At 40.2% G+C, this 15,676-nt stretch overlaps 1 protein-coding gene across 2 annotated transcripts in view; it reads right to left on the bottom strand.

The window, feature by feature from the left end:
* The window catches only part of raskol (Ras GTPase-activating protein raskol), a 166,989-nt gene that overhangs the window by 109,043 nt on the left and 42,270 nt on the right, over window positions 1-15,676 (bottom strand). The window contains exon 1 of one of the 2 annotated variants that reach the window (XM_022832644.2): window positions 3,061-3,570. The exons of the other annotated variant lie outside the window; for it this stretch is intronic. Within the exon in view, the coding sequence (XP_022688379.1) occupies window positions 3,061-3,079 (19 nt within the window). The 5' untranslated portion in view covers window positions 3,080-3,570. Of the gene's footprint in view, window positions 1-3,060; window positions 3,571-15,676 lie in introns of those variants that run through there. 2 annotated transcript variants of the gene reach the window in all.

The following is a 15,676-nucleotide window of genomic DNA, read 5'->3' as shown; positions in this document are numbered from 1 at the left end:
CACCGATATGTATATAAATACTTGTATAGCTATATATATTGTATATGGAGTTTTATACCTGTGTTCTATACTAACGTATGATCACCTTTATTTTCCCGCTAAATAGTAATTTTCTTAAATGTTGACGTTATCATTGGCAGACGTCGGTGGATTTATCACGTACGCAATCAACATGGATAGATAGGCTGGTGCGGTGACGACTAGTACACGATTGAATTATGTTCGAGCATCGAGCAAAAATCCTATAATCTTAGTCCATATGAAGTATTCATAAGACGGTTGCAGCAAAGGTACCTTCACCCATCCAGTATACCGTGAGTTATATGGTTGGTCGATTAAGCAACCGTGCCTATTTCGTTATTGTCCTCTGACTGTCCTGAATTCTAGCATGGTCATAGATCCAGGGCATATGCTGAGCATCAATACCAATCCTTGCTAAACAAATCTGTCACATACTGTTGACCGAAGCTATTATATTATGGATCAGAACTGTGAATGCTCTCCATGACAGACAAGCTAACACCAGGATTTTATTCGAAATCGAATTCTACGAATAAACTCAATCGTAATATAGGGTACCTCGGGATGACTGCAAATGCATTATTTAAGTATTGTTCATAATAGCGTGTGATTTGTCGTACAAACTGAGATTTATACAAAATACAACCAGGAGTGGTCCACCGTCTGTTTCCATATCGAACGCTTTTAGTTATAACGGCAGCAAGATCCAAGAACAATTCGTGCTGAAGGTGAGACTTGTTTAGCCGCGAACGATTTCCAGCTGGCGCAGAAGCATCGAATAGCTAGAAGAAAAATTTCGTGAAAATCTTCTGCCCTACTCACTCAAAAAATATGGGATTTAACAGTCACGGGAATATCAATTAAATTCTAAGAGAGGACAAAGTGCGAGACAATTTGGCTATTACCTCACACTTTTCGTAAAGCATACGTTTTCACCTATAAATTTATCTAGACTTTTTCGTTATGCGACACATAAATAATCGCAATTACATTCATTCAAATCAAAAACAAAATATGCTACTGCGCAATGATATTATCTCGCTGCTTTTTCGGTAATAATATGCTGACATTAGGTACTTGTTTGACAAACAAAAATGTTTGCTGCAGGTAATGTATTGCTAAACCCGTAAAGAAGCCAAAACCAAAATAGCATGTGCTTCCCAACCAGAGTTTCGGATTGTAAGCGTAGGTCAGACTTGCTCTAAAATAGGCTCCTCAATGATGAGTGATGATAGAATGTCGTTCGTAAGTTACGCTCTAAAACATCGTAGGACATCTAAACTTGATGCAATGCCACGTACGCCGATCGAAAATAGTACAGGCATGCCAAGCCACCAGAAACTTCCTAAGGCTCATTGGCAATTCTGTTTGAAACTTCTTCAATAAATCGACAATAATCTGAGAATAAAATAGCAACAGACCAAGCTTAATTAAAACTTGTCCATCAGTCTCAAAGGCTGTCGCCTTCAACCTATCAAAGCATGTAAGCTCTCGCAATTCCGCTCTAAGCCGCTAAAGCAGCTCTAAAAATACGTACAACATGGTACCTGGTTCTTCACTCTATGGGTCGTGCTTTGTAGGAAGTCGGAGAACTTTTTTAACTCAATTCTCAGTATATAATACAGCAAACATGAAAGTTCGGTGTTTGCCTTGACTAAATTGGCCCCAGTGGTGCTGGTAAATAATGCAAAAACGTTCACTGTTTTAGATTGTTCTCTTCAAAATCAAGCTTTAATAAGTATTCAAACGGGAACGAAAACGGAAAACGCAGTTCGTTTGATCAACAACAACGCACGTACAGCGTCCCTTCCCGGTTCGTATAGACCATATCGAACAGATAGGGTAAAAGTTACGGCATAGTTTTCATTAGCATTACGACGACCTGCGAAACGATAAGCAGATGTACTTCGAAAACGAGTAAGATCGATCGTTTTATCTTCCTAGGGAAAAAAACTGATGGCGTAGCCGTTATTGAGGGCAAAAGTAAAATTACTCTTATCTCGACGAGAGAAATATTTAGATAGATACCGACCGTTCAGAGTACGTGGGCAAGCGCAGGTGACCCGAAATGCGCCGCACAATTTTTAGTAAGCCAGTTATAAACAGTTCGTATTAGTTTGGCTAAACAATTGATAGAAGGCTGGCTGCGAGGGCAGCTGACATTTATTTCAAATACCGAGATTGACATATGCAGATGAAGAAACTATGAAGATGCAAACGACTTAGGGAATGGCTTGAATCTTATATACAGGTATAGGTAATACAACGATTCGACAGTACGACCATTGTATTTCTGCGATCCGCGTGAATCAGCCGTTTAACGCCTCCTAACAGTGTCCATTAGGCGTTTAGATAAAATTAGTTTAGAATAGCTCATAAAACGGGAGAAGAAAATCGCATACGCTTGTTTTGACTGTACCTATCGATTTCAGAGGATCCAAAACGTGTCCACTGTTGTGGGATATGTATTCGTTAGGCGATATCGTATACCACTAGGGTAAGTCGACAGTGAATCCCGCTAGCTCATAGTAGATAATATAGTAGTATAAATAGTACCAAACAGAAACGTAGTGTAGTTTAGTTATCGGCTTTACATAGCATAATAATATTCCCTATTCAAGCTATAGCTGATCCAATCACCGTATTTGGCCAACGTGTTATTTTCGAGTCGAGTACATTAATTACTATTTGTTTGTTTTTTTTTTTTTATTAGTTTTACTATCGTAGGCAGACAAACGCGCTCAATCGGCTAACTTCATAAAGTTATATATCATCAGATAACGATTTGGATATTTCAATTTAAGTTAATTTCAATTAAGAATGTATCGATTGCGCATGAACATTTCTGAAACACAGCCAAACGTATCTTCTCCCAAAATTTTATCTTCACCATATTGTAATTATACATCAATTTCTAATTAGTAACAGCAAATTACGCCTCGTGCCAAATGTCTATAATAGTGAGTCCGCTCCCGCCGTTCGGCAATAGCCTAACAGGTGTCAAAGGTAACAAGTTCAACCAGTGAATATGTTACCAACCTTTATGATATTTCTCCATATTTGTTGGTGGCCGGAGTCTCCGAGTGTTAGCAAAAAGGATGTGAAATTATTGGTGACTCGTAATAAATCAGTTCAACATTTGGATCGTCGTCTGACTAGAAGGAAATTCCTTGCTCCTTCCACTAAGCAGCCCGTTTACATGCCATCCTATGGCCTTATATCATTGATACTGCAAAGTAATGTATGGCAATAATTAGCAAAACAGAAAGAAGACGATTAATGATGCAAGGGAAATTTCAACACAATTTAAATTTAGGCGCCATTCATGGATACGCTATGGTTACATATATCGCCGCCCTTAATCAATCAGCATAACAGATGATCGTAAATCTTTTATAGGTCTTATCGAGATCTACTACGGAGGGTAAATAAATCAGTGGAGTAAAATCAACTCGCGTTACTCTTGCTGCTATATTATTCTCCAGAACGTAGCTAAATTTACCTAGATCGGCTTTGAGCTAGAGTTCACTTAATAAGTATTGTATGAAAGAACGTACATAATACTGTACATATTACGTAAAGTACTTAATAATAAAGTACTTATATGTATAAGATTGTAAACTCAACCTGAAATTAGCCTATGTATGAGATATTTGAAGTGTTTAACGTTGTCTGCTAGTGCGAACCACTGTCTGCGGGATAGAACTATTCTGACTGGAACAAAAAGGGCAGTCTTTTGCCGCTAAATTAGCTTCTATACGTCCACAACCGATACGTTACACTAAAAATTAGCACATGTCTACAGAAGATAGCAGTACCATATAGAAAACCAGAATTATGTGGTTACGACATTGGTATGTTGTCTCTCGCTTGTTAAGCTCATCCATCGAACAGAGCCTACCATGGCTCTAGGATATGTCAACATGTTACCGAACGCTATTTTCGACTCTCTTTACAATCATAAGCCTCTTGTGCCTATTTTATGGAAGCAAACATTTATCTCTCTATCTGTGAGTTTATACGATACTACTGCTGTTACCTCGCTTGTTGTTGTTGTTATCATTTACCCGAATTCTACCTAGAAGCTGGGAAGTTGGTTTACGGATCAGTCTATGTACGTGTCTGTTTATGCTTTCCCCATATCTTCAAACTGATACGAATATTCTTTGTATCATTATCATTGGCTATGTTTCGCACGACGTGGAGCTTCTTTTGCTCTGTCACTCGCGTGGCAATAATCAATTAACTTTAAACACTGCCATGAAGTTCGAATGGGTTACCGATATAATGATAAAGACAAGACCAAAACAGGGTGGTCTCGCGCCCACTATATGGCTTATACTGTAGCTCTACCTGCACAAACTATTACATTAAAAAAAAGAAAATTGCTAACGGTGCCGTCTAATCATAAATAGAGAGATAGATAAAAATCGAGTTTGCATGATATACAGATAGATTAAAACTATGTATACGCAAATTAGCTTCTGCACTAAACGTTGCCACACGTAAAAGTCTGTCTGCGTTTCTAATATTGACTCCAAGCGAAAGTACAGCATCGCCGTACGTACGACGATAAGCTACATAGGCAACAAACACACACAAGGCAGAAGTTTGTGGCCGCCGTACAAGTTTAGGCTGCCCCTTTTTATAACTGTGACAGGGGTATGACGTCGCGTCGGTCGTTTGCCGGCAACAGGCTCGTGCAACTTCGTACGGTGAGCTCCGAGTGGGCGAAACTCTTCCTGCTATCACCATCGCAAACATCAGCGTCAATCGCTTGTAAATCGTAAGCGACGTTATACCTCACTGAATTCCTTCGACTTTGTGAAAACCTTTGACAAATGAAACTTTGCGTGGATGGTGTTTCCGATGAAGCGGCGTAATCAAACAGAAAGTCGACAGAAGATTATCTTACCAGGCTTACTCTCTTTGGTATCATCCTGTGATTGGGAGCAGAACGAATAGAGCCCCAGACAACAGCGGAAGATCAGCGACAATCATTTTTCTTACCCTTATAACAAGGATACTGCTGGCGCGGAAAATAGATAACGGAAATTCGTTTTATTATCATTATTATTATCTAGCCAAAACAACTACAGTAAGGGTGACATTAGGGCCGTAATCGTAGTGTTTGAGCATTCGTCTACTCCGGCGCCTTTGGCGTTCCTATCAGCAGCTCCGTGTAGTATATGTTGAATGCATTTACTTAATAGTATGACAACGTTTATACAGTGCGAGCGCGAACGGTATTTAGATGGCGGCAATAATGAGTCAGCGAAAGCCTCCAGGATGGACAAACAAAATGCGGGCTCGCTTGCCTTACACACCCCCAAGTGCACGGACGCACCTGAAGCTGTAAAAAAAAAAGCGTTATTTCCAAAAAATGACAGCGCTAATTTGTGTCGCCAGGGCTGTGCGCATTGTTGGGTTTCTTGTCAATGCTGATTTTTCATTGCTGGACCTATCTGCCCCGTGGCTGGGTTACTAAATAGTTATCGACAAATAATACCCGTTGTTACTATAAAAAACATTAAGTAAAGATGTCGTGCAAGACAATATACGTCCTGTAGATTATAGACGCGTTCAGAATAAAGGCGTATTAGAGAAAGTAGCTACAGAAAGAAGCAAGAAGATGTTATAATGGATAAAACGCTCTTTGCTAGACCAACGAAAAAGGAGTCCTATAAGTGACACAGGTAAGTATAGCAGTGTTGCGTAGAGCATCGCTTCTGCCGATCTGTCAGACAACTTAAAGATAATATGTATAATCAAAAATGATGATGAAGGCTGCAACATCATGTACCGTTCCTAAGCCAAAGCGGCATGTACATTGAATGAAGAGAAAAAGCACATTTTAGCTTAAGGAGCGTTCCAACATTTTTCTGCCGGTGTATTTATAGGCGGAATAATAAAACGCCGTAATCACTTTACCAGCATGAGTGAACAGACAGTAATAAGCGAGTATCGTATTTGCGCAGCTATCAATTTGGGCTATATAAAAGAACCCGGGTAAATTATACGGAAAATGCACCTTGGTATTGCAGTGCTCGCTGATTGTAACTTGTATGAATCCATTAGATAAATAGCAACAATAAATGAAGCCTACTTAGGCACTAGATGAAATAGAAAAAAAAAATTGTAATAACTAAAGCAAAGATCCAGACGAACGACACCAATTCAATAGAAGTTCACCGCATCAATATAGTTAAATATAATGATAATAACGATAAAAATAATTATTATTGTTGAAGTCCAGGTACGTGGAGAAAGGTCACTCGCAAATCTGCATATCTGTTTGCCTTCATTCATCGAAAGCTGACAGATGTAGCCCATGTCTCTGCAAAATAGGCGATAATTAACGGCGAAATCAATAGTGCAGCTCACTAGAGGAATAGATCACGAAGCTCTACCAATCAGTGAATCAAACTACGGCTGGCCGAAACATATAGTACTTCTTACAACAATGAGAAAAGACGCGCTAAAAATAATCGGAGTCAACTATGAAAATAGATACAAATACCAGATGCAGTAGCGATTCATCTAAGGATCCAACAGTATATGTAGAAATATCGATGATCTGGCACATCCCGAATAGTAGCAATGGTTCGAGATCTGGAAAGTCTCTGGTGAGAAAAGCGTCTCAGCGTCGGAAAAACAATTAGTTTCGTTAGCCGAACGATAGCTTTTAGTATCCTGATTCACGGAGAAACAACGTGCGCGCTTACGCAAGGAACAAGAGAAAAAAGGACTAACAATCGCCGCTTATGAATGTAAAGTGGACCGTATGCCACCTGACGAATCTACCTAATGCTAAACAGTACAGAGAAGTTATATGAGCAATAGCATCACTTGTTGACAACTATTTATTTATTTATTCATTTCGACGCTATCGAAATTACGATGCGGGCAACGCTCACCAAATAATGACAACGGTGGAAAAGCACGTTATCGCTAAATGGAATAGCCAAAAGAAGCGGAACGCTACCCGAGGAAACGCTCCTATTTGTTTGCTGTCGTCTTGCTTCGCCAAAGATCGTCGACGTTTTCACCGTCTGAAAATTCGTGGGCCACGGTCACGTTGACTTGAGAGTAGTCTGTAAACAGCTTTATGTAGCGATTTCATCGTAAAGTTTCAAACTGGCGGGCTCTGAGCCAAATGGAAGCGTACACAAGAAGAAGTTATAACTGATTTACGTTGAGAGGCCTTTAGAGAAATCAGACGACAGAATAAAGCTATGCGAAATGTTCTTTCCACAAGCGTTTCATGGATCATTTAACATATCAGTATAGATTGAGTAGACAAGAGTATAGTCCTTCTGAAAGCTGATTAAGGTTCGACATGATCCCGGGCCGTTTGAACGCAATAACTTGCTCCTGTTTGACACTTCGGGGTATAGTTGTCAGTCACTGAAGCACGTCGGCTGAAAGAAAAATAACATTTCAACATGTTTACAGTCTATTATTTTTGGGACCAAATGGCTGTCGACATCTAGCCTATGACTAACCCAAACCATCTATCATATCCGCACTTTTTTGCTTATGAATACCCAGACTCGTATCAGCTATTCGGACTATACGCATGCAGTAGACGCACTCCACCGCGATTCTGCCGCTAGTTTAAGTCCAATCTAATCTTCTTAAGTAGAGGCCGAATTTGTTGCAGGTTCGTGCTTATCTATTTGCTATGGTCCGTTGTACCGATGGGAATCTTATAGCGTCATTGAATTTTGCCACCGATACCGTCGTTATCAGACTACCGGTTCTCAGTACGAAATGAAGCACGGCCACGCCTGGATTCGAACCCACGTCACCACATGCCTCTTGAGTTGCCCTCATCTGGCAATCTGTTGTACTAACTCGATAAATCCACTACCACCTGAGTTCGAGTTATTGTATAACTTTGCTGTAGGATTGTGTTAACCTGTTTTAGCAGCTTCAATAGACTACTTCAGTTACCGTATCCTTCTGATTTGATTTTCCGTTACTCTAATTCAAATATTCCACTATCATCGTTGACCAGGTATTGCACTTTTCTATGCTATGCTCGAATACAATTAAGGCATCACCGGGCTATCGGGGACTCGTTGCCCCCGTTGCGGTCATCCGTTAGTATTTGAACTTTCAGGGTAGCCGAATATTAATTGCGTCCGAAACCGATAAGCTTAATTAACAATTACCTGTGTCCGAAACCCAGCTCGTTTCTTGAGAAAACATTTCAGACACAGCTTTTAAGATTCAATTTTTTGCATATCGTGTAGATCTCGAAACACAAAGCGCTTTCTATGTTGAAGTATACTGTATTATTCGTAGGAAAGATAAATTATATTTTTTCCTTTGATTTTTTTCTGAAAAGCGCATTAAAAACCGCATATACACATGTATCACTGCGTCAGCACAAAGCTCCAGCATTCTACATTAGGCATAATGGGCTGTTCGTAGCCATTCGAGAAGGTACAAAGAGATTAAAAAAAGCTTCAGAGTTTTACGGACACTTATCAGTACGAAACCAAATATACTAACAATATCGGAAATACAGATCTAGCACTAATGAGCGAATGAATGAATGAATGAATGAGGCAATTGTAGCACCGGCTACAATTGCCTCTCTTAGCGAAGTTTCTTCCTTGGTCCGTTGTTGTAAATCAAGGGCAACTGGTACAGAGCACAGCTGCGATGGGTAGGTCGCCAATCTAGAATTAGCATCGGTTGTCAACTTGACACGAAGAGCGCCATATCCAACAATATCATTATGTAGCTCTAATATTATTGCTCTCCATAAATCACTGCTACTGCAATATATGAAATGTGAGGGTACTCGCTGAAAAGCCTAAAAGTTGGTCCTTCGACAGTCCAGAGGACTACCCGTGTCGGCATATACATTTCGCTAAATGACGTGCCAATGCTATCGTAAACATAAACCGGTGACAAGTCATAATACGTACGTCTCCACAACAGATATAAACACTTGAACAAACACTGTATGAATATCACATGCTGACACGCACATACTTATGCTGATGCTATCCATATATTAGTACGCAATGAATCTACAACGGCAGCAGCACCAATAGCAGCATTTGTCCTATTTCAACAGGTCTACACAGTAAACGAAACCGATTCTTCTTAGGGCAAAACAGGCTACAAAAATATCATGAAAATTAGTAGCACCGGAACGGCGTTTATCTTAAGTGTTAAATTGTCATTTATCTATTGTGGTGATGGAGCTAGCTGTTGTTTCGCTGGAAAAACTAGTATTACTGCCTACCGCCGGTTGTTAGCGGGTATCGGTCGAGTTCGTTGTATCCGAAAAGGTGCAACAATGCAATCTGCAGCTCACAGGAATCACCGTGATAGCTACAAAAAAACATCGCTTCATCACATTGAGGTACCCTAAACTGCGCTTTGTGTCAGGCAGTGGCCGGCGCGGATAAACCTGCCTAGCACAGAAACTTGGGTGACCTTTTTTTCTTGGAATACGTCATGTTCCCCCGCTGCTGTTGACGTTGCCGTTCCAAGGAACACAGGAATACAAAATGAGATTGTTGTAAACGACGCTCAGAAGGCAGAAAAAACACAATAGATACATTGAAGTATAACATTAAGGTAGAATTTGCCGAACCAACAGCTTCTAAGAACCTAAAATGAACACAGGTGAGTTCTGAGTTGGCTGGTCCCATCAGCTTAATTCAGATATCGATATTACTAGATAGGACTATATGCGACATCAATATGACGAAGGTTGTTCCGGCTGTCAGGTGGATTGTGGTTAAAAATTGGAGTGCGCTGTTTCAATCGTGGGATTGGATGGCGGCCATGGTTAAACTATCCACTTTGCATATATATGCGCTACTGATTACATGGAATATAATGATATATTTTTATAAAAGTACCAGGAAGACCTGGAAGCCACCTTTGATAGCATGTAAATATACTAAGTAAAGCATGAAGGCGACGCTGTTTCTTGCAGTACAATACAGTTTCATAGACACCTAATTATGTGTGTGTGGGGGGAAGGCGGGAATAATAAGCGAACCGAAAAGTTTTTCACGTTCTTTCGGGCACGTTTTGAACCATATCTGATAGTAGTACAGATTAATAGTAAGCCGATAAATACGTATACGTAAGTGAACGCTAGATAATATAATTATTCGAGTATTGATACCCACCCGACATCGTCTGATTCACTTTATAATGCATCTGGGAAAGCCACAGCTGGTTAAACATCTACTTAAGAAAGTTAACAAGAACTAAAAAAATGTACATTGTTGATACTTTCCAATAAGATAGAACTTACTTCGCCATAGTAAATATTAGAGCAAAGTTTTATAAGACGTTTATTTAATACATCTGTTCTCAATAATCAATCGAGCTTTACTTAGGTTACTGACAGGGACTGTTCGGATAAATGGTGGTCAAATCATGGTTTCAGACAACCGAGTCCGCCGGCACAGGTCGGCCGATCTCGGATTATCTCGCATTTGGTATCGTTTTATGTTACGTTTAAAGTAAAACATATACGGATATGTTTTAGTTTAAGCATACGTAGTGCCATTTAGCCCCATACATATTTCCACACAAACTTATGTTTCAGTCATGAAAAGAGCTTTTCAGCTAGCAAAAGGATATACGAAACACCAAACCCTTTTGTAACGATGATCAGTTAACGCGGCCGTTTCTCGTGTAGATTAAACAGATTTCAATACAAGCGCGACCGGAGTCTACAATCGGATATTCAGAGACAAAGAAACAGTTCCTGTCAAAACTAACCTAGTAACATCAATAATTACTACGCTTACGGAATATTTGAGGAAAGAAGCCCCTGGTCATTTTCGTACGCTCATAGCAAGAGGTGATACATAGCTTCTGCAACTGACGCAGGCGTCTTGATCTAAAAGACGTCTCGCGGGCTTATTATTTAAGAACGAACGCGTTCATGGTGACCATCGCTTGTCTCCTCAATTGCTATCTCTGCATTATCGAGGCAAAAAAGCATGTAGTGTTGTCACATTGGAAATATTTTTATCCATCATGTCCCTTGGTTGTGCACAGATACCTTTCTTTCTACCTTATTACAGAAAAGTTGTCGTAACCAAACTCGTGTGAAACGCTCAAGATTACATGCAATGATAAAGGTGTGATATTATCTAGTTGCTATTTTTTCCGAGTTCCTTACGACCCTCAGATAGAAGTCAGGCGATTACTCGTTACTTGTGAGAGACACGTTGCTTAACCGGCACTCTGCTTCAGCATAATAGTAAGCCCGCCGAGTTCAACGCACGGACTTATGGAAGGTTTTCCTAAACCCCTGAAGTCCTTACCAAACGAGACCTCACATGGTTGGCTGCTACCAGTGTAGCGTGGTGACACTGCGGAAGAGAGTATCCCCGCTTGTATTTAAAACTTAGGATAAATAAATTGTCTAGTGATACGGTGATCAACGAGATTTTACGTTGGTATAGTGTATAGTTGGTAAAATAGTGGACGCAATAGCAGAAAGAAGATGGCTGGCGCTATCTTTTAGCTGTGTCGTAGCGTGTTCGCTCTAACAAACCCTAAACAATATGCTGCGGGGCAAATTGTTAAGACGTTACTTAGAAATACGCTGATTTCTGTTCTAACACGACATAAGTAAATGCGAGCGTCCCACTCAGCAGTTTCTTATTCTTTTCTGGAGCCGCAGACTTTGGTTAAATTCAAGCCTCATCATCACCGTACGGACAATTCTATAGTGTACAGATGGAAGGGAGGGTTCCACTGTTGCCTAGAGCGGTGATGTTTTTAAGCCATGCCACAGCGTAAGTATTAGCGATTCCTTAAACATACACCCACGACACCATCCAAAGCAAATACCCAATTCAAACTCTTACTCTACGCATTTGTAACATGGCACAAATTAGCTTGTAGTAGATGAATGGCAATAAAAATACTCTTTATTTCAATAGTAAAATATATAATTTTAAGAAACTTCTATAAAACTGGTCATCGTGCATTATTTCCGTTTCAAGTACGGGAGCACTCACACTGTTTGAACGATTGACCCTTGAAGGTCGTCTTCATGTGAGACATGCATTGCCGACATACTGCATGCACCTTGATATATACGTATTTGAAACAATAGAATAGTTTTCAGCCATAGTAACTATGCTGCGTTCGTTTAAGGCAGGCACGATATTTGCGCACCTGTCGGTATTACCAAAGGATGCACAATTTGCAGACTGAAAGGCACGTTAGATGACTGTTCCCTTCATGGTTTTCATTTGACCTCATCTCATAACTTTTTGTCGGCCGAAGATACTTTTTTATATGTTCCTTTTCGTAAAATTGTTCGTAAAAAAAGTTCCAAGCCAAAGATAAAGTAAAAAATCTACCATTTACATGTAAACGAGAAGCAGCTGTGTGTTTATCAATGTTATGACGGTCGCTTACACTTGGTCGTATGTCCCCGAGCATACAAGTTCAAGTTCAAAAAATAATTACCCGCTAAAGCACGTTAGTCTCCTACGAGACTCGGGCTACGGTGAGACAGTCCTCGGTAAATTACTAGCCTATACCATCCTCTAAGCATTTGAAGATTATTATGACAAAGATGGCAACACAATACACCGTTCGGCTCTTACGAAGTCGAATAGGTATCAGTAAGCTTCTCGCTGAAAAATTCTTCGTACTGGAAGAATATCTCAGACGAAACGTACAGAAGCCACATAACTTGATCGTAACAATTCCCGTACACAAGATTACCCACCGCATTACGGTGATAGGCAACCGAATATTGTATTTCCGTCACGACTTACTTTCAAGTACAACCCTACTCCGTCTAAATTAACATGACTCTCCCAATAATAAAATAAAGTTAGTTAATGTGTTACAGACGTACAGACAGAACAATACTTAATAGCCTAACACGAAGAAGCAACACTTGTTTCTTTAATAGAAAAAAAAAATAATCATTTAGTCTAATCATAGCGAATAAGTACAATGCCGGTGACGACTAGGCCAAACCAGGTATCAATAAAGGACTATTGAAAATTTAGCGTTGGGTTTCCAGTGGTCCGCATATTGTCCGCTCGACGTGTATGCCTCCTGACCTCTGACAGCAATCCAATTTCCCTCAGTGGAATCACTGTGATGACCGGGCTTGCCCTTCGATTGAAATCTGTTACGAGCACTACCGCGTTTTTGATAGGTCCTGTATCATTTCCAGCAGTATGTTGGCTGGGTACTTATACGTATTTGACAACCGTCTCTCGTGGAGCTAATGGCTTGAACCGATCTGACTAATATCGTTCCATAAAGGGTATGTTAGCGTCGTTGACGTAACAACAAATCTGACGCTGTAATCTAAAGCATTTACTGGCGGTAATTGTTTTTTTGTCGGACTTTGTCGGACGTTTGTTACTTTGTCGGACTACAAGTTCAGCATGCGACCGGCACTTAGGGAAGCCCCGGGATTACATGAATTCTCGGTTAGCGTACCTTGATTTGACGTCCTATATGACCAGTGGTCTTCATTGTCCCAAGAACATCCTTCAAGATGGCGACAGCGAAACTGCGGAAACGTCATCGATGAAGGAAGAGCTTACGTATAGGCGTCAGACAGGGTCAGTTGATTATTATAAATTGCAAATTGCTATTGTTCATTTGTGCCCCCGTCAGAAACTTATTTTGACGTACATAATCCTTGACACCATATCGTATAGCGATAAAATGTCGCCGGATATAAATTATACGACCCTAGACAACACCAGAAAAATCTTCTCTTTGTAACAAAGGAAACTTTCTCATATAGCGAAAGTAGAGTAACCGCGTGCCGTAATGCATTCAGTACAATTCGGTGTGAATTGTCGAAATTTCTACGGACGCCTACCATAGATTAGCTAAGCGTAAAAAATTTTCTCCTCTTGTGTGTACGTTACTAAGCGCATATAGTTGCTTTACTTGAACTTAATAAATATCGTCGACCCAATATTCTTCAGCCCGTTTAGGCTTCTTATCTACCTATATTAACTGTAACTTCCATTTGTAACCCACTGAACTTCAAGAGCAAAGCTCACCTGCGCTCAAAAAAAAACGTACCTGCTAAGCTAGTTCGATTGTCTCGCAATAAAAAAAGGTAATCTCTACTAACGCTTATTATCAATAGTAAACATGACATCATAAAAATGTATTTGTATACTAAGATGGATATTTCATTAAGCTAGTTTGGAAATAAACTTCTCTGTGATCGCGCAAAATTAGTCAACCTACCTATTTCCCGTTCGGGTGGCACACAAATGCAGGCAAACATGCTGATTCGTTCTTCACTTTCACTAAAGTTAACGTTACAACTTGACCAAAATCAGCGCGGTCGAGGCCTATAATAATACAACAGATTTTTCCACTGCCAGATGTTACGCAGCTGCCTGAGGGCCGAAATGCGCCTGTTATAACGCTAATATGACACAGCTTATTTCACGTTTTTACAATACAATTAACGCTTAAAATTAGCACCAGATAGAATTTTCCATAGCAAGGCTCTCACATTTATACGGCATCGTAGAGTAGTACAGTGAACACCCTGTTAGAATTTAACTTTCGAATGGCCAGGCGTCCTGTATATGTGAACACGCACGTTATCGACCATGGATCAAATTCAAAGTACACTACTACACTCTGCTGCACGAAAACTAGCTTGTTTCTATTAGGCATAACACGTCTCGGCGTTAATACGTACGTTGGTAGTCCGATTGCTTACTGGGCTTGACTACGCTAGCTCTCGTGATGGCCGGCCGCTTATTCAGTACTCGATCCGAATATTTCACACCGACAGAAGACCCCTGCCGTAGCTTGAAGATTGTAAGCCTGAGAGAGTTATGTAACCCTTCCCACTCCGTTAAACGCTCAATCGATATGCTCTGCCGTAGTCGTGCTTGAATGTTGAAAACTTTGTTGGTACGGTTCAGGGCAGTAGGTGATTCTATAATTGCCCTGAATACGTAGGCTGTGAAATGTTATGATCTCGGGGCAACGCCCTTCCGTTGGAACAGGCCGTGTTTACTGAATCGAAGATTCAGCCTCGGGAATCGGAGGTGTGCGTAGGTAAATGTGAATCAAGTCATTCGTCGACGAGAAAAAGACATAAAAAAAAAAAAAGACGCCGTGTTTCTCTTCTTTTCTGCGAGAGAACACCTTCAGGAAACCGCGATCGTCGAACTAAACCGATGTTTCATCGATTGCACGAGCCCAAGTCAACGTAAAGATCATATCGCAATCTATCGGACTTTACGCTGGGGCCCGTCAAAGACAGTAGATACTGTAAAACAAGCACACCAATATGTATGCATAGGTATAAGTTATACCCGTTACTAGGTAAGCCTACAGAAACTATTGAAGTTAACGGTTAACGTGTCATCTCTATTATTGCGAACATGCTTCGTCTACAGATTTGCGGTATTTGGAATTGATCGACATAAGCTCGATGTTTTTATGAAAAAAAAAAAAATATTATTTAATTTGTCTGATTAAGTCCTTTTTTTTTCTGTCTTCGCGTATCGTAACTTATTGTTCGCCAAATAAATAGCCGTTCTTTGTTGTGTCCGTTCGTTGAAGTAGTAATTTTCTGGTTTTAGTTCAGATAACCCCATCACAATAATCGATTTCTGGTGAATGCTCATAAGGT

The sequence above is a fragment of the Varroa jacobsoni genome, unplaced genomic scaffold (genome assembly GCF_002532875.2).
Source record: "Varroa jacobsoni isolate VJ856 unplaced genomic scaffold, vjacob_1.0 scaffold_39, whole genome shotgun sequence".
NCBI classification, from domain to species: domain Eukaryota; kingdom Metazoa; phylum Arthropoda; class Arachnida; order Mesostigmata; family Varroidae; genus Varroa; species Varroa jacobsoni.
Note: the sequence above shows the minus strand (reverse complement) of the source record. Positions and strands in the feature narration are given on the sequence as shown.